General features: G+C 41.9%; 1 protein-coding gene across 1 annotated transcript; it reads right to left on the bottom strand.

Annotated features, from left to right (window-relative positions):
• Positions 1-6,985: 6,985 nt before the first annotated feature.
• shisa7a (shisa family member 7a) lies at positions 6,986-11,240 on the bottom strand (the record flags this gene model as incomplete). Its single annotated transcript, XM_080501536.1, has 6 exons — positions 6,986-7,487; positions 7,785-8,226; positions 8,822-9,007; positions 9,297-9,362; positions 9,811-9,965; positions 10,474-11,240. The coding sequence occupies 6 exons, from the start codon at positions 11,238-11,240 to the stop codon at positions 6,986-6,988; spliced, it is 2,118 nt and encodes a 705-aa protein (XP_080357662.1).
• Between the last annotated feature and the right edge of the window lie 6,976 nt (positions 11,241-18,216).

Below are 18,216 nucleotides of genomic sequence, written 5' to 3'. Positions count from 1 at the left end.
AAGAACATTCAGATCACTGCACTCCTCTAAAGCATCTCAAGGTTTCACTCCCATCATGGTGGGAGTGATACTTACGATGGTGAGAGTCTGGACATAAAAGCATATTGATGCTCAATTATATTTGTCTGCTGCAAAATCCTAAGTTTCTTTTTTTCTTGAATATGTAACTGTTTTTAAATGTCTTTTAACTTTTTCATTATTTACTTGGATGTCTTGAAATTAGCTCACGAATGAAAAATACTATTATGATCATATAACATCTGTGCAGCTTCTAGGAAGCTTTATCTATAGAACCAATCTGGCCTGATGGTAGGGTACACACTGCAGAGATAGATCGTCTCACAAACAAATGTTTGGACTGAGAGGAAAATTGTGAACTGTAATCATGATGGGAAGTAATTTCTCCATGAAGATTAATAAAAATTCAGATTAAAAATAACAACTTCTCTTGTTCAGTCGGTGTGCCACTGAAAAATAAATAAATAAATAGTGTCACTACAGCTGAGGAATTTATGAAATATTCAGCTGAGAAATCACCTTTGCTCTTGTGAAGGACAAGTTCATTATCAGTCACCCATCTTAGAGCTCGTCATTTAAAATGTGCATGAGATTGTAGCTGAGATTGGAACAGCAGCCACGTCCCGACATCAACGATTCAGACTGTAGAAATCAAGCCTTCATTTTCAAGCATCTGCAAAAAAGATTTTTCAAAGGGAGACCAGTGAGCAGAGGAAACACGCTTCGGCTGAGAAACACAGGAACATTATATCAGTGGCAATTTGTACTTTGCTTTGATGAGCCCACATTTGAGGGTTTCTTTTTTTTTCTTTTTTTTTTTTCTTTTACCATTCCAGCTGCCGTGTTTTTTGGAGATAGAAGGAAGGGCGAACGGATGGTATCTGCATGTGTGGTTCCCACCTTGAATCACAGAGGAGGAGGTGTGACAGTGTGTGTGTGTGTGTGTGTGTGTGTGTGTGTGTGTGGGGGGGGGGGGGGGGGGGGGTTGCTGCTGGCGCTCTGAGAGATGTATTGAGATTTTGGAGGATACTTTAAATCGACGTGGCTACCACAACATCCCGCATTAACAAACCATCGTATCTGGTTTGAGGCCTTCATTGGATCCACTCTCAGGGTCTTAAGGGACAATTTGAACAAGAAACGGACAAATGAGCATCACCTCAACGGTTCTCCATTGACAGTTCGAAAGGAGTTGAATCATAGCGCGAATTAACGGCAAACAGCACGGCAAATACGTTTTATTTTGATTGGGAGTTTTCAATTTAATGTCACGGGTTCTGTAGGCAGACGCACAATCACACCTACACACAATTTAGAGTCACCAATAATCCTAGTAAACCAGTAATGAGTAAAACCAGACTGTACGTTGAGAGAATGCCAGGCAACGCATGCAAACACAAACGTTCGAAATTACACATCGACTCGTTCAGCCTGTCCTAACTTCTGTGTAATCCTCTAAGTGTTTACAACCGTTGGACCATGTGCTCAGTGTATCCATTGATAACAAAGGGTATCTGCAAATAGTCTAACATGACTATGTTCTGCTTTCTTTGGCATACTCAACACATTAGTCAGCCCTGTGCAGGTTAACGGAAATAGATTTGACGGTGCGTTATGAGAGCAAAGTCTTCATGCTACTGTTCATCTTCGAGCCACTGAACCTCCTAGTGGTGAAATCTGTAAATTACATTGTAATGCATCAGAGGCTGCCGCTGCCAAAGTCAAACATAATAATTCCAAGCCCCTCGTGTTCCTCATATGAAAAAAGGAAGAACGAGATCTGTACCAGAACAATGGCAGGCGTTTGCACTTTCATTTAAGCCTACGTACATCTCAAAGCAATAAATGTATTCACCGGAGGTTTTGAATATGAGCTCCATCAGCTCCCGCCTCACTGTAAGGATCTGTCTGCTCCAGTCTCATATAACTCTGCACAGATCTTGTGGAGCTGTGAAATATATAAAAACAATTTCCTCTTTCCATTTGATTAAAAGTCATCTGCTTCCCGTTGCACTGAAGCCCCACTGAAGCCACAGTACCTCCCAGAGGAACTGGGATTTTATCATAGACACACACACACACACACACACACCCACACACACACACACACACAGATGTGTGCCTCAGAGCTGTGCTTTATATCGACATACAGTATATATGTGTTGCTCTGATAGTTGGCCTGAATTCATTGGAAATTTTTGTGTCTATTCTTTTCATCGTATTGCATTTATAGTTTCATTTCTTGGTCTGTCTTATGTTTTAACTGTATGGCTCATGTACAGCATTTTTGCTTCAACCATGGTTGTGTGAAAGCATTTTATAAATAAAGAGGACATGATAAAATTGTTTTCTTATCTTGGTCATGTAAAAAAAAAATTGTTTTCCTTGTTATCGTCACATTTTTAATACATTATTTCACTTCACTAGAGCCGTTTAATTAGAATAGTTATTGTTTTCATACTGATTAAAATATAAATAAAAAACATATCATGGCCTTCTGAAATATCAGTCAGAAGCAATTCACTGTTGTAAAACCACCAACCAGCCTCACCGTTAAAACCGGGGTGCTTGAAAATGCACTCAGAATCGTATAAGCGTTGAATGCTTTTCTGTATATAATACAGTACTGCTCATATGTACTGTACTATATGTGCATTTACTCTTCTGTATGTGTTGTCGCATTTTCACTGTGCAACTTTTACCTGCATTTAACCATTTTTGTACTCTGGTGCCGCTACATTTATGTAAGCAATGATTCTGGATGCTCCCTCCACCCAGAGAAAATGAGTTTACTGGCTTGCCACGTGTTTTAGTTAAAAAAGAAGTCTCAAATTAACTTCATTACATAGCTAATTAGTCATACTTAAGAGATGCCAGGATTTCCTTTGTGCAGCCACTGAACACAGATGTCAGTCGGAAGTCTGATACATTGCGAAAGAGATTGACAGAAGCCTGGCACAGGGTCTGCAGGTATTATGTGCTCTGAAATGCTGTCTCAGGGAGGAACTAATAAAGTGTAATTTACACCATTTTGTTTAATGGGTGATGAATATATTTGACATGTTCCAAAGTCTTATGACTGTGAATGAATGAATGAATATATACAAATGTGACATATTAACTAAATAGCTTTATCTTTGTATCAAGAATACTGAAAGGCACTTTTCCTTTCTTGGAGTTGGGGGCGGGTGTCCTTTGGCTTCCGACTCACCTCTAAAAGAAATCATGATCAAAAAGGAATCATTTGGGGATACTATTGACTTTTTAAAAAATTAAATCACATATTTCGTGGAAATTAAAACTCTAAAACAAGTTATTGTGGAAAAGTGATGTAACAAGTGCACCGCTCAAAAGCAATAAAACTCCCAGTTGACTTTATTGTAATAACTTCCTACCACTTCAGCAACAACTTTGACGAGACCATAACTTGGCCATTTTATTCATGAGAAATTGTAAAAGTTTGTCATTAACAAATTTAAAAACTCCAAACCCGCACTACCTGGAAACTGCTAATAGTGCTTGTGGAAATGGCAAATGTTACCAAGCCAATAGAAAATACTGTGTGTTTTAAGCTCTTCAGCTAAGAATGATAAGGGTAAAAAGATGAACGATGCAAGAAATCGCACACTCCCGAATGAAGGACAAAACGTTTTTCCCACCAACTTTATTATACAAATTCTTTGTAAATCACTGTCGTATCCAAGAGATCAATGCATTGAACAATAAGAAAAGGGCTGCTTTTTAAATGTATAGGCATGAAAATAAATCCTTGTAATTTTTCATTAGTGGACACTGTCCCTGTCTGTGTCTAGTGGCCATTAACAATTCTCTCTCTAAATGAATTCATAATGGTAAAAATGTACACCATATTCATTCATTTCTCTCTGGAAACAACCTTGTTAAGCTGACTTGTCTGTATATTACTTTTTAGTTGTCAAAAAAAAAAAGATATAATCCCTTTTCAGCCATCTAGGAGGCTATGGCAATAAAAAGACAACAAAATGTTATGAGTTTGGCACTGTACAATTCATTAAATACTAACACATATATTTTTTTTAATCTTCAAATTAATGTCAAAGAGATCACTCAAAATATTCTGATTGTACTAGCTATACAAAATACAATACTTGCACAAATTAGATTAACCATTTATAAAATTGTGATAATGAGCTTTGATGGATATGGCTTGTGAGATATTACAGACTTTGCTACAGACCTTTTGTGGCTCTATTAAAAAACTCTAATACTACTATATGTCCCCTGTCCTATTTCCCTGAAAAAAGATACTGCATTCAAAGCATTCAGGTTCCCATTAGATCTTTCTTTTTCCAACCTGTGTAATAAACATTGATCCAAACATACATACATTATGGCGTCATGGGTGTAGCTCGTACGAAGCCCATAATAAATCGGGTCAGGCCGCTGCGGCTGAGGCAGCAGACTGAGTAACATCCCAAACGTATCTATCTGTCACTGTCTATTCAAACCCCATCATACATTTAGAAGGCTGCAGATTTATTTTTTGTTGTTGTTGAAAAATACATGTTTTTGTACCAGAGTGGAAACCTAAGTAATCACTTGAGATCAAGAAGTCATAAGGCTGATGTCTAGGCACAGTACATACAGCTGGAGAATGGCCATACAAGCACTGATGACCTTAATATCCAGGCATGGTGTAAATGCCTCTCAATGAAATGGAACTGGCATGCATCAATATTTGGAATGTTTTTAAAAACTTTAATCTATGACCAGATGTATGAAAAACCAACTAGTCGTGAGAATGCTAGTTATCTAAAAACAATAAACACTTAAATCCCACCAAGTAAAATAACATCACATCATAAGATAATTGTTAATAATAACCATAACAGTTATAATAATTAATAATAACACTCCATCATATTCATAACAACTACATTTAGCACTGTGTATAGGAAGATTGTCCAAAATGAATTCTGTGTTTCTGTTTATCAGCGTTTCGTCTCCGTGTCCATCCACATGACTGAACAAAAACTGAGCAGTAACCAGTTCCTTCGTCGATCCGCGTAATACCCTTTTGGTTTCTGTTAATAAAAAAAACAAAAAACAATCCTCTCTCGACACAATGGCTTCCATTGATCAGTCACACTTCCAGCTGCGCTCATACAGAATGTAAACCTTGAGGACGCGACACAAAATATGTTTGTATCTGGTGCAAATAATCAGGGGATAGATTTGTGCAAAGTTTTGTCTCTGTGTTTCTCTTTGAACTGTGCTTAAATTGCTCTTGTTTTTTGTACACATTAATACTCAATACATCATGACAATATCAACACAAAATCAATAGAAAGAGAATTTTATATGGACCACAGATATCACATACTACAGTATATAGCATAGGATAGCCCTTAGTATTGATAAGCATTGTTATTGATGAATATTTTTTTTTTGTATATTTTGGAGTTTTTTTAAAGTATTTTTCTTGTTATAGTTTTTTTAAATTGTTATTATTATTTCATACTGGCTGAAGTGCGTTATCATACAGCAAGGTCTTTGTCTTGAGGATGGGAGGGGATTCCTCACCATCCGAGTCTCTTGTGGTATACAGGGAGCCATGATGCAGGAGAAGGCCTCGTGTTGCCCTTCGCTCCCGATTCTGTGGGTTTCCAGCTCGTGAAGCTGATCCTTTGACTGTACAAAATATCACTGACTCTTATAATTTGTCACTGAGTTATAATAATAAAATGGTGATTGTCAGACCAGCTTCCTCTGTATCTCCTTAAATGGCTTTGAAGGACAGTTGTGTAAGTGCAACCTCTGCATCATGTTCTATACATTTGTGCTCTGTAGAAAAACCGTTAGCCGTCATACACAACCCACTTCAAAGCAAGTTGCCTCTTGAGCACACACCGTTATCTATGGACTGTGTATGTTTTGTCTTTCTTTTCATTTCATGACTGATGGCTCTGTAGTATTTGGTAGCCCATTGTTTTTAACAGGTGGATGCTGATCTATAGATGGGGAGATTTGACCCCTAATGTGATATAACATCAGTTTACACTCCTGTATTGTAACAGTGATCAGAGTGTGAGTTCCTCTGGGAATTATCTATAAGGTCACAAGGAAATCGAGGCAGCCCAGGCATTAGATTTGTAATGTGGGTACGTCCGCAGTTTGAACCGGGTATGGAGTCCGGCCAATATTGTTAGGCTGCTCGTTGCTCGGCCGAAGGCAGTCCCCACCTTGTCTGTGCTTTTACACATAGGCATTACAGTCAGTTCTGTCTTCCTTCGTTGGGAAAAATGTTGCTTCAGCAAAGTGTGACAGCTCCAAAAAATCAGTCACTGGGCACGCTGTTCATTCAGACTCATCTGGTGCACAGGGCTCCTCACCCTTGAGATTCAGTTCATTTAATCATCGTCAGCCAGGGCTGAGTAGATCGACTGTCCAGTCTCAGTGACTCAATTCTCTGAAAATCTGTGATACACTATTCCACATATAGTCCTCCACTTTATAGACCCTTTTTTTTTTCTTTTTCTTTTTTTTTTTACATCATCTGGTTCCCTATCTAATATGGCTCCTGAGTACTTTTTTTGTTGTTGTGAAAAACACATATAAAAACTAAATTATGAACGACACTTCCGTCAGTTACATCTCACCCCTCCAGGCAATCTTTCAACGAGTAATGGCACCGCTGTATATGGCAATATGGCAAATTCTGGTACAAAATATGGCTGATAGGCTATTACATAACTGGACCCGATGTTCCTCACTTATGTCTTAAATGTTATAAGTTGTCAAAATATTGAATTACAAGATAACACTAATTGGAATAGCCTAAACACATTATACTGTTACTATACTTTATACTTCTATAGGTTTATATCATGTAGTTGTATAATCTAATCTAATACTTTAAATGCAGTAGTGTGATCTATACTATTCATATACCCTTAAATGAGAGTAGACTCTACATTAGGCACAGACCTCACACTGTCACTTCATTTTTACTCCCGGTCCTGATCCCCTGACTGCCTCCTCCACTGCCTTGCGAACCTGTGCCACCCCCTCCGGGTATGAAATGTAGCTGCTCGATGGTATTCTGCCGTTTTGCTGCAAAAGCCATCCTCCTGGCACTATGACCCCCTAGTGTTCCTGTTCCCATGACTACTCCTGCCCCAGTCCCCTCCCCCGCCCAACCCATGCCCCCACTCATGTGCCCCGTAATGGCTGTACTCCTCTCCTGCTCTCGTCCGGACGTGGGGTGAGAGTTCATCTTGATCATGTGGTGCCGGTCGAGGGATGGTGTGGCACAGACGTTCTGCTGGGATTGAGCTTTCTGTTGGCGAGGCAGCGTGGGGACGGCGCCTCCAGTGTGGGCGTATGGATCTACAACACCCACCCCACCCATCCTCTCCTCCAAATGGTCCGGAGACATAAGCAGCCTGTCCGGCCTATCCCTGTCCCTGTCTCTGTCCCTGTCCCTGTCCCTATCTCGATCCCGATCCCTATCCCGATCCCTATCCCTATCCCTATCCCGCTCCCGGTCCCGATCCCGGTCCCAGTCCCGATCCCGATCCCGATCTCTGTCCCTGTCTCTGTCCCGGTCCCTATCTCTATCCCAATCCCGATCCCTATCTCTGTCTCTGTCTCTATCCTTATCCCTATCCCTATCTCTGTCCCTGTCCCTGTCCCTATCCCTATCCCTGTCCCTGTCTCTGTCTCTTTCCCGTTCCCTTTCCCGTTCCCTGTCCCTGTCCCTATCTCGATCCCTATCCCTATCCCGATCCCTATCCTGGGGTTTCCTGGTCAGAGTCTGTGTATTGGAGTTCTTATTGGAGGCAGCCATGGCTTTGTAGTACTGATGTTGCTGGTTCTTGGACAACCTGGACAGGGTCCCAGTGTTACCTGGGACATCATTCATGTTGAGCAACTGATCAGTAGACTTAACTTTTCTCGCAGTCTTGGAGAGAGTGTCATAGTTGGAGTTGTATTGTGGCTCCGGGGGATCCAGGGGGTAAGGATTAGGAGTTGGTGAAGCTGGCATGCCAGAAGGTGGTGGTGGGATCCAGGGCCGAATTGCATGTCTGGGGAGGGTCCCTCTGCCACTGAGCGTGTAGTCTCCACCCCAGTGGAGGTGGTGCTGAGAGGACTGAAGAGCTGGTTGGGCGGTATGAGGCCGGCGCTTGGTGGTGCAGTAACCAGATGAATACTCATCGAGACCTTTTTCTGAAAACCAAACAAAATTTCATATACTCAAATGACAGTTATTAAGTACAATGTTTGAGGCGTTACACATTGTTACACATTCTGGTAAATATGTATTTGCAATTTCCACCATCTACCCTACTTCAGAATTTTTAAATCACATTTAAATAAGCCAAGGGTATATATTAATATTCAAATCATTCAATCTGCAGTTCTGAATTCAATAAGTTAATTATTTAATAGACAAAATTCCACCTTTATATATCTGGGGAATGTGTCTTGAACATATTTCACAAAATTGAGTTCTATTCATGCAATAATTATACAATACAATATGCAAGGGTTTAAAAGTAACCCTATTACCCTGATTAGTAGTTAAAAGCAGTGCTTGAACTTATATTTGCGTGTATGATGCTTGAGTGTAGTTTTCCAGTGGTCTTTCCACTCCTGGTAAATAGCATCAGCAGATAATGATGCCCCCTGTGCTTTATGGAAAAGTGTCAAGAGTGTTGCAACTAATGAAACACCTGCAGCAACAGACTCTAAGGGGAGTGAGAGGATTAGGCAGAGCCATTGGACAGAACACCTCTTATTTCTAGGAATTCGATGCACTTACCGAGGCGTTTGAGTGAGGAATATCTGTTGAGCTCAGGTTTCGTGGCGCTTTCATAGGAGGGCGGCAGCTGGGCCAGGTTGTGCAGGGAGTGGTGGAAGGAAGGCTGGGATTTGGTGTTATTGTGCTTACTGGAGAGCAGGGTACCCCCAGCTGCCAGCTGAGCATTGTTCATTCTCGGGGTGCGTTCTATAGAGACCACGGGGAGAAAACGGCCGCGTGTTAAATGAGATTTGCTCCTCTGGATATACGGCGCTGCGTGTGGCTGAGTGTGAATCCACCAACGTTCACACAAACAGACAGATTTCAACCTGCTTTCAACACTTACGTGAGCATCCAAAGCTATGATAATCATTATTATTGTTAAAATGAATGGGGCTACTTTTGAGCTCAAAATGAATCTGAATGAAGTAAATGAAGCGTCGAGGTGATTACATGTAATTTACATGGGAGCCTTGCTTTCATCCAGCTGCCTTACCGATGGTTGCGGTGTGTTTCGGGCTGGAGCCTGATGGGTGGATGAAATTGTGTTGCAAATTGCCCACTGTAAGTCAAAAGAACATAAGGTAATCAGCACACAAAATGGATGTCAGGCAGTTTTGAGTTGAATGGTGTTTTAACATTATGAAATCAAGGCTTTTATACGTGTGTATTCACCTGCATCAATTCACCAACACAAGACCAGTTAAGGACATACAAAATAGAGGCACTTAAATCTACATGATGTTGTATTTGATGGCTTTCATTTTTTTAGTTGATAATTAATATCCTCACATTCAATAGTCAAATGTGTCAATGTTGAGAATTTAGCATTTAAAATTTCAGAGTTTTTATTGTATTCTGTCTCTCAAATAGCTGCAAATACATCCTAAGTCTCCAGAGAAAGAGGTAAAAAACAGAATGAGCCTCAGCGTACAAAGAATGCTGGTACAAAAGCTCTAATTGTGCCTCTGATTGTGCTATTCACTATCGTATGAGCCCTATCCTCTCACATCTGTTGTCCTTGCTGGGCAGTCCTGGGGCGTAGAGATTTTTCGGAGGTCTACCAAGCGTCCCTTGTCCATCTGCAACCGTCAGCGCCACACTATTGTTTCTCTCATCCTGCTGAACTGGGCTCGACTGGTGCCGCAGCATGTCAACCAGAGCTCTTATGATGTTAAAAAAAAAACATGGCAACAACGGAAACACAAGGCAATAATTACAAAAAGGTGACTGAAACAAACACCATTCACTATATCAGATCAAGTTCACAGTGGTTGAACATGTCCATGATGTTAGGTTTTTAATCACGGGAGTATTTGTCACAGGCTGACATGTAAAACACAATCATATCTGTGTCATATTGTAGATTTCAGCACTAAATCAAATCTAAAAATATGGGTTAGGGCCATCAGTATATTTCGTTGTAACCTGTACAGAAACTCAAATCTTAATGCCAAGATTTATGGGTCGTAAGTGAAATAAAAAAAAAAGCCAAGATGAAATTCAAGCCACTGTAAATACTGCCACAGCCACTCGAGGAAGATCAAATATGCTTCAGCTGATGACTAATAACATTATTCTGAGCCCAGAATGATGTATCTAGACCATTTAAGGAGCCCCAAAAACCTAATTTCCTTACAGTATTTATACCAAAAAAAAAATCAAATCCCCACCTGGGCATGTTCAGCTCCCTTTGAATGGCTTCCTGCTGCACCTTGTTGAAGACCACCTTGATGCCCACAGCGACGGCCACCATGAAGACAACAACGCCACCGATCACAAATCCTGTGTTGTGGCTCTGCTGTTTCAGTGGATCAAAGCCTGGGTCGGGGCCTAACTCCTCTGTTATAATCATGGTGTCTGTCTGAGGCTTGGCCCAGTCTGGAGAGTCATAGTTGTTACACCTGTCTTGATCGAGTTGCCGGCTTGGCTCGGGGCAGCAGAAGCGATAATGGCAGGTTCCACAGCAGTAGATGAAGATGTCGTTGGAGCAGTTGAAAGCGTTGTCAAAGTGTCCCATGACGTCATAGTAACCCCGACACACATCGATCCACACCTCGATCTTTTGGGGCCTAATAGGTGCCACCTGCGCCGCACCTAAGGGGGGCGCAAGCGCCTCCGACGACGTTACATTCTTGGGGAACATTACTTGGGGTAAGGGCCTCGGCGGCGCTTCCAGAACTCCCTCCGACGCGTCTGGAAGTTTCCCAGGGGTTTTGGTCCTGCTTTGGAGAGCGGCTGGCTTAACATTTGTCTGGATGGAAAGAAGCAGGAGGGAGGGGCTGGGGTCGGTCTTAGGCAGCTCTGTGAAAGGTCTTCCTGAGCGTTTTATGAACTGAAGAGGGGGAGATGGGGAGGTCTCCCCAACAATGGCAAGAGGGGCAACAAGAAGGGAGAGCAAGGAGACGGCAAGGACTCGGAGTTTGGTGGTGGGTGTCATTTTTACATGACTAAGACATCTATTTTCTGTTGTTGAGTCAACGCAGTTGCAACGATGTGTCCGCTTTAGCAGTTTTACTCATTAAAATGGCATGTGGAATATTCAAGTGGAACTTATAACTTCCCGGATATTGATAATGTATCAGTCCTTTCATTCACAGTAATGGAGGATGGTGAAGCCTGATTTCTGATTAGTAAGTATCTGTATGGTAGAATGATAATAGAAAAGGTCAGGAGCAATGAAAATGAAAAGGACAAACACTATCAAAATGTTATTAGTAGGTTTCAATAAGTGGTAATAATGGTCTTGAAATTATTTTAATTTCCTACTAAAGAGGAATTCTGAAAGTGTAATGACTTCATCTTCTGCCCTCTAAAAAGACCTCTCGAATCTACAACAATAGAGTGAACGTCGGCTTTGTAAAAAGGACCAACTACAAATTACAATTTTCATACTTTTAGTCCTAAATCCCTTCTTCTAAAAGCCAAGGAACTTATTCCAATAAAATAAAGCACTCCCGTACATTCCCGCGTTGATTGTGGCACTTGATCAATAAATAGTTGATTGACAGTTTTAATTTGAAACGTAAAGTTTGATCTGCTTCGTGTGTTACTGGCTGAATTCGTCAGTCTGGCACTACGTGTATTCAGAGGTGGCACTTATTTATCCTGTAAGCCATTGTTCTCTAGAGGAAACATAATGACTCGTCTCATATATGTGATGCTTTTCGGACACGTAAAGAATTAAACAAAATAAAACGACTGCTCCATTGATCACGACTGTCCATTTATGCGGCCTGGTGGGGCGTTGCGTCCATGCTTACTTGTTCCAGACGCTCGCAACTTTAGTTATTACAAAATGTACCTTGTCTCCTCTTCTCCGTAGTAGGATTAACGTGCATCAGTACTCGCCTGGCACAGACTGTTACTGTGATTGGGCTGTAGGTGATAATGAGGATGGCTCTGCTTAAGTGCTACAAGACTGTAACAACTCAAAATTAGGAGTAAGCATAAACCAAAGAAACGACTCCCAACCGGTAAAACACCTCACAAAATGAGACATGTGTCATGGTTTTAAGTGTTCAGCACTCAGCTTTTAGGCACAAAATGTTGCCCGTGTCACTCAACTGTACCACTAATTAGATATGAACAGAATGGCACATTGCTTCTCCATGTGACATGTCTCTCCAAGTAAAATTATTCCTGATTTGTCTCAGAGGTTCAAAAAGAATATCACTTTTGTTGAAAAATATGTAAATGTGTGAAGTTATTGTGTTGGAGGTGTTGGCAATAATAGACAGAGGCAGATCTGTCTCCCACAGAAATTATAATTATATGTAATTATCAAAACGTCCCTATCTGTAGCAGAGAATGTAGGCACAGATGGGGGGAGACAGAATGCTGAAATCACCGAGGGCTCCACTTGTTTCAGTTACATGCTCCTCTAACCTTCTGACGAGAGTTCAGCGAAGGAAAAAATAAAACATTTTAAAAAGTAAAAAAAAAACAAAAAAAAACGGAAACACAAAAGCAGCCACTCTTCCACTGACTAATGTTCCCAAAGAGTTCTCCGGGAGAATCTCTCCTCTCGTCGCCACTAAGTGCTCCACTTGATTTCCAGACCTGTCCTCTGTTTTACATGTCGACAATCAAATCTGGAGAGTGTTGTCCAAATGTCCACTGCAATGCAAAGAAGAGACATTAAGGTTAGGGGGGGGGGGGGGGGGGGGGGGGGGTCGGGGGGGAGAGGCGTTCTTCACTGTTTAACTCTTGCGTTTGTTCATCTTTGCTGCACGAAATGCATTAGTTCATATTAATTTCACTGTGTGCGTGCTCTGTGGGAAGGCGGCTGTGTGTGTGTGTGTGTGTGTGTCTGTTTGGTTGCGGGAGAAACACTCTCTTGAAAAGCCAGTGATAGAGAAAAGAGGGAGAAAAAAAAGAAAAGAAAAGAAAAGAAAAGAAGAAGAGCAGAGGGATAAATGCAGGGTAGGGATTTAAATGAGCAAAGAGACTGTGGTGAGCGGGAAGAGCCAGAGGTATAGATGCAGAGACGACCATGAGTGGGAGGGCGGTGTGTGGGTGGCACAGAATCAAGTACATTTCTCCCAGCACTTACCAATACAACACAGCACATCACACAAACAGCACCACCAAACAGATCTGCAAATACAGTCCATGTCACACACAAAAAAGAGTGCTAATCAAGCCTGCACATCGCACACTGCTAGAACACTTAACAGAATACATTATGACCCGTTAAAGGCTTCTTTTTTTTCTTTTTCGTTTTTAATGATTAAATAGACGTTTGCATGCAAGTCCATAGTCGGCATTGAATTTAACAAAAAAAAAAAAACCTTCTTTTAGCCAGTCTCTGCCTCACTCTTTCATTCCTCTTGCTCCCTCCTTCTCCCTTTTCTCCCTGGTCCTGCCTTTCTCTCTTTCTCAGATTCTGTGCGTGGGCTGAGGCAGCTAACTCTCTCAGAATAGCACTGCAGCTCTGTCTGTGTGTGAGTGAAAGGAGAAGGGAGGCAGAATCCAATCTACACCCATTAGCCCAAGCAGAATTCAAAGTCACATCTGCATGTCTTGATACGTCATCTTAAAAAAATGCTGCTCAACTTCTCCCTCTGTCAAAATGTTCTACCCTCTGCGCTCACGCCATCCGGATGTTCTGGCAACAAAACCAAACCACTCCCCGGGGTTAAATATGCATTAACAACCAAGAAATGTACAATTCTACACTGAGCACATAAAAAAAAAAAAAAAGTCAAGTCCAATTGGAATGTGCATAGAATTCCTGAAAATAACATTGATTTATTAAAAGTGACCAGGCAAAGAGAGCAGCATTGCCCAATACACACACTCCTGCAATTTTTTTTTTTTTTTTTTCTAGTGACATGACTGCATAAAAGCTGGAAAAGAAAAATGTTCTCTCTGGGTATCTCTACAGTGATGTTTAATCAATGCTGCAGACAGCCAGTATGGAAACCAAACGGTGAAGGGCAAAGCATCAACAACTGTGAAGATGCACCCTGAGGTGCATGGCCACTGGAGGAGGGGGGGGGGGGGGGGGGGGGGGGGGAATCAACCATTTCACCAGATGCCTGCAATTTTTTTTTTTCTGTCCTCACAAGTGATTATATCTATGCAAACCAACCAAACGTCCCCTGAAAAGCTTCTCTTGTCGTTGCAACGCAAGTCGACCAGCTCATAGACGCCTGGCCATGCGATAATTTCAACAGGTGTTTGTTGGAAATGAAACAAAATGGCCCCTTTTTCTTCTTCTTCTTTTTCTTTAGATGCGCGCTTTTGCAAAACGCGCAGTGCTGTGAATTGCTGAGAGGGTTAAAAAAAAAAAATCCTGTGCACAAGTCATGCAGATGCAAACAAGACAGTTGATTACAGCATCGGTCTCAGCAGAGAATATGAAGCTGCGCAACGACTTTGTGTTTCAGCCCCCGATGAATGTCTTCTTTTCTCAGACTGTCGTTCTTCAGGTTAATAAGTTGCAACTTGCAATGAGCAAGCATGAGGGTTATGGACATGACTTGCATCTATCAGTAGGCTCGGAGCGCGTGGGTGTAATCCATGCCGGTGTGTGTGTGTGTGTGTGTGTGTGTGTGTGTGTGTGTGTGTGTGTGTGTGTGTGTGTGTGTGTGTGTGTGTGTGTGTGTGTGTGTGTGTGTGTGTGTGTGTGTGTGTGAATTCAAATCATTAATGTATCAATATCCTGGCAGTGCTCGATTAAAGTAAGTAAGTGGAGAGAAGAAGAAGAAAAAAAAACCCAATCTGATTGAATCCACTGTGTCTGTGGCGCAGCTTTCTACAATTACAAAAAAAAAAAAAAAAAATGTTTGCAGGACAGCCGATGCCTCTAAACACACGCCAAAAGTCAATTTCCAAGCACAACCGAAAGCCTCGTCAATGGTATTGATTTGGTTTCGCTGATAATTCGGTAATTGGCGCGGCGTTAATGGAAGGTGCAGGATGTCGTGTCTTACCTGTGCGCTGCTCGGGGGGTTTGATGCTGGAGAGGAGCTGCGAGAGTCTGCGCACTGTCTCTCAGATGGCAGCCTGTTATTGTAGCAAAAGATGATGAGGACAGCTTGAACTGTTGCTGGATCTGCCACCTGTTTTCTTTTCTTCTTCTTCTTCTTCTTCTTCTTCTTCTTCTTCTTCTTCTTTTTTTTAAATTCTTCTTCTTTCCCTTTTCCTTTCCTGAAATGCCCGCAGTTTTGTTTGTTTGTTTTTTTCTCTTTTTTCTTTTCTAGAAGTGCTGCAGATCTGGATCACTCCATCAGTCTATTGATAAATCCATCATCTCGAGCGTTAAACGGTGGGGGGGGGGAACAAAAAACGCGAGCGGGAGCGAGAGTCAGAACACAACGAGATGTTCCGAGGTTTTCTCATACATGTGACAATCACTTTAAATAAATTCCTGATCGGGAAGGAGGGAGGGGATTGGGGTAGTAGAGCACAAGTTTACAAAAGCGACACTAACAATCTGTCAGACGGTCAAAATGTGGGACTACAAACAAAAAAACAACACAAAAAAAACAAAAAAAGAAAATGTCCCTCGGTAGAAGTTTGTCCATCGAGAGCCGACTGGAGCTGGTTCGCCTCATCCCCTCGCCAGGAGAAACGCGTTCCGCCGCCTCGCTGTGACTGGCCTCGCGGAGGTCCGCCGGTGGGGGAGCGCTGTGATTGGTCGCTCAGACTGCTGATGAGCCTCGCTGCGCTCCGCGCGCTGCCACCGATGGTCATTTGGCCCATTCAACTGGTGGCGTTCATCTCCTTTTAATTCACCCTCTTTAATTAAGTAACCATAGAAGACACTTTCTCTTTTATTTTTTTGTTTTTTGTTTAACTGGCTGCTGTTGTGAAAAATGTCAGTCGGGGAATTTTGGCTGTTTGAAAAAGCAAAACATAAAGCAAAGCTGAGCTGAGTCCACTTAAAAAAACAAAAAAACAAAAACCAGCCTTGAGAAATTAAAGAATCAGTGGAAGACCTCCGAGATCCAGTGTGTGTGTGTGTGTGTGTGTGTGTGTGTGTGTGTGTGTGGGTGTGTGTGTGTGTGTGTGTGTGTGTTTTGTGTTATTTTTCTTTCTCGCGTGTGAACGGGCGCGCGCGCACGGGCGAGAGGAGCGAGAAGGAAAAAAAAAAAGGACACAGAAAGACACGGTTGCCACAGCAACTGTGTCATTATGTTGGTGGCAATTATGAAAGCGATGAAAACGGGGAAGGGGAGAGGATTGGCGCAAAAAAAAAAAAAAAAAAAAGCCTCAACACTGGAGCGTGAACGAAACTGTCAATTAGACTCAGTCCTACACTGTCAATTCAAGAGATTTCTCCAAAATGTGAGACGAGCAAGGGGGGCAGCTGGACGTCCACGGCGGGGGGAGGTGTGTGTGTGTGTGTGGGGGGGGGGGGGGGGGGGGGGGGGGGGGGTGGATGATGAGAGGTAATGCGAGGTTTCTCTCTGGGATGGGGTTGACTGTCTCTCCGCGATGCCTCCTCGCGATCCTGCAAGCACGTGAATGGAAGCGTCTTGGTTTCGGATCGTGTAAGGAAACCCGCTCGTTTAATTGGGCGCTTTGTTTACACACCGGGCCTCCAGGATGGATGATGATCAACAGCAAAAAAAACATTGCACATGACACCGAGAGAGCGGATATAGCATGTCGTGGTGGTGGGAGGCATAAACAGAAGAGAGAGGGGAAAAAAACATATCTGAGCACATTACATCATTACATTACTAAAGGGTTTGCTGGAGAAGTCCAGGAGATAGGGTCTTTTATAAACATTTACTTTTGATTTTTGGGAAGAAATCACAATCGCAAGAATGATGTCGAGGGGTAGACTTCATCATAATCTTCATTTAACCTTTTATTAGTAAAGTGGATTTGCTTCGGTGTCATGGGATATTTGAAATTGTAATATAGGCTTTTGAGAAAACCACTCAATTCTATTATATGTATATAGAGTAGAGCCGAACACAACAGAGCCCTCTTAAGGCACTTTTACAGAGGAAAAAAACCCAACAATTCCACATGTGCAAGCAGCAAAGATGGAAAGGAAGGAAAAGAGATTTTCTGCTATTTGGGAATATTAGGGGTACAAGCCCATGAGCAAGACCCTTGACCCTCATCAGCTCTACAAAGTGCCCTAATGTGGTTTCCTAACACCGGCCAGAATTGGGAAATGTGGAAAATGGAATTTCCTCAAGAAGACTATAAAGTATGATTAGGTTTAGTTAACATGTGGTTTCTTTGGTGCAAATTAAGTTAGAACAAAAATCAATTATCATATCTTACATGTATTCCTGTTTTTACAGCCAAAACATACAAAACTATTCTCAAAAGTAAAAAAAAATCAGGATACAAGTCTGGCACCTCCGAGTCTCAAGTTCTTTTAATAGTACAAAGATTGATGGCACCATTTAGGACCAACTATAACTGGAAGGAACACAGAATAGTCAGATTTCCCCACCACGGAAACTCTGTGCCAGGATTCATATATTTAAAAATGCTGTATTTCTTTTTACTTTTTTATCTATTTTCATGGAACAAGTGCATTCATTTTTAGTTTAATTTGACTTAAAATGATCTAAAAATTCAGATGAAATCTAATGGCAGACAATCAAATGACATGCAAAAAGGCTGGATGCACCTGTGTCCATCCAGCTGGGAAAAAAAATAAATTTCTCTGTGAAATAAAAACGTCAAATCTTTCCGGACTGATAGAAAAGCTAAAAGGTGCTTGTATAAGCAGTAGAAACAAATACGCCGCGGTGAAGCAGGTTCTAGCACTTTTGAAAACGTGTCTTGGGGAAGGTGTAAAGGGGTTCTGCGGAGCCCCGGGTGTCTTGAGAAGGGTCTGATAATTACCTGCATGGCAGACTTATTTCTACACAGGTGGGTGGGCTGCTGCACAAATCTGCAGCGGAGGCCAGCGGAGCCCTTCATTAGATGCTCCG

This window comes from Blennius ocellaris (assembly GCF_963422515.1).
Source record: "Blennius ocellaris genome assembly, chromosome: 8".
NCBI classification, from domain to species: Eukaryota; Metazoa; Chordata; class Actinopteri; order Blenniiformes; family Blenniidae; genus Blennius; species Blennius ocellaris.
Note: the sequence above shows the minus strand (reverse complement) of the source record. Positions and strands in the feature narration are given on the sequence as shown.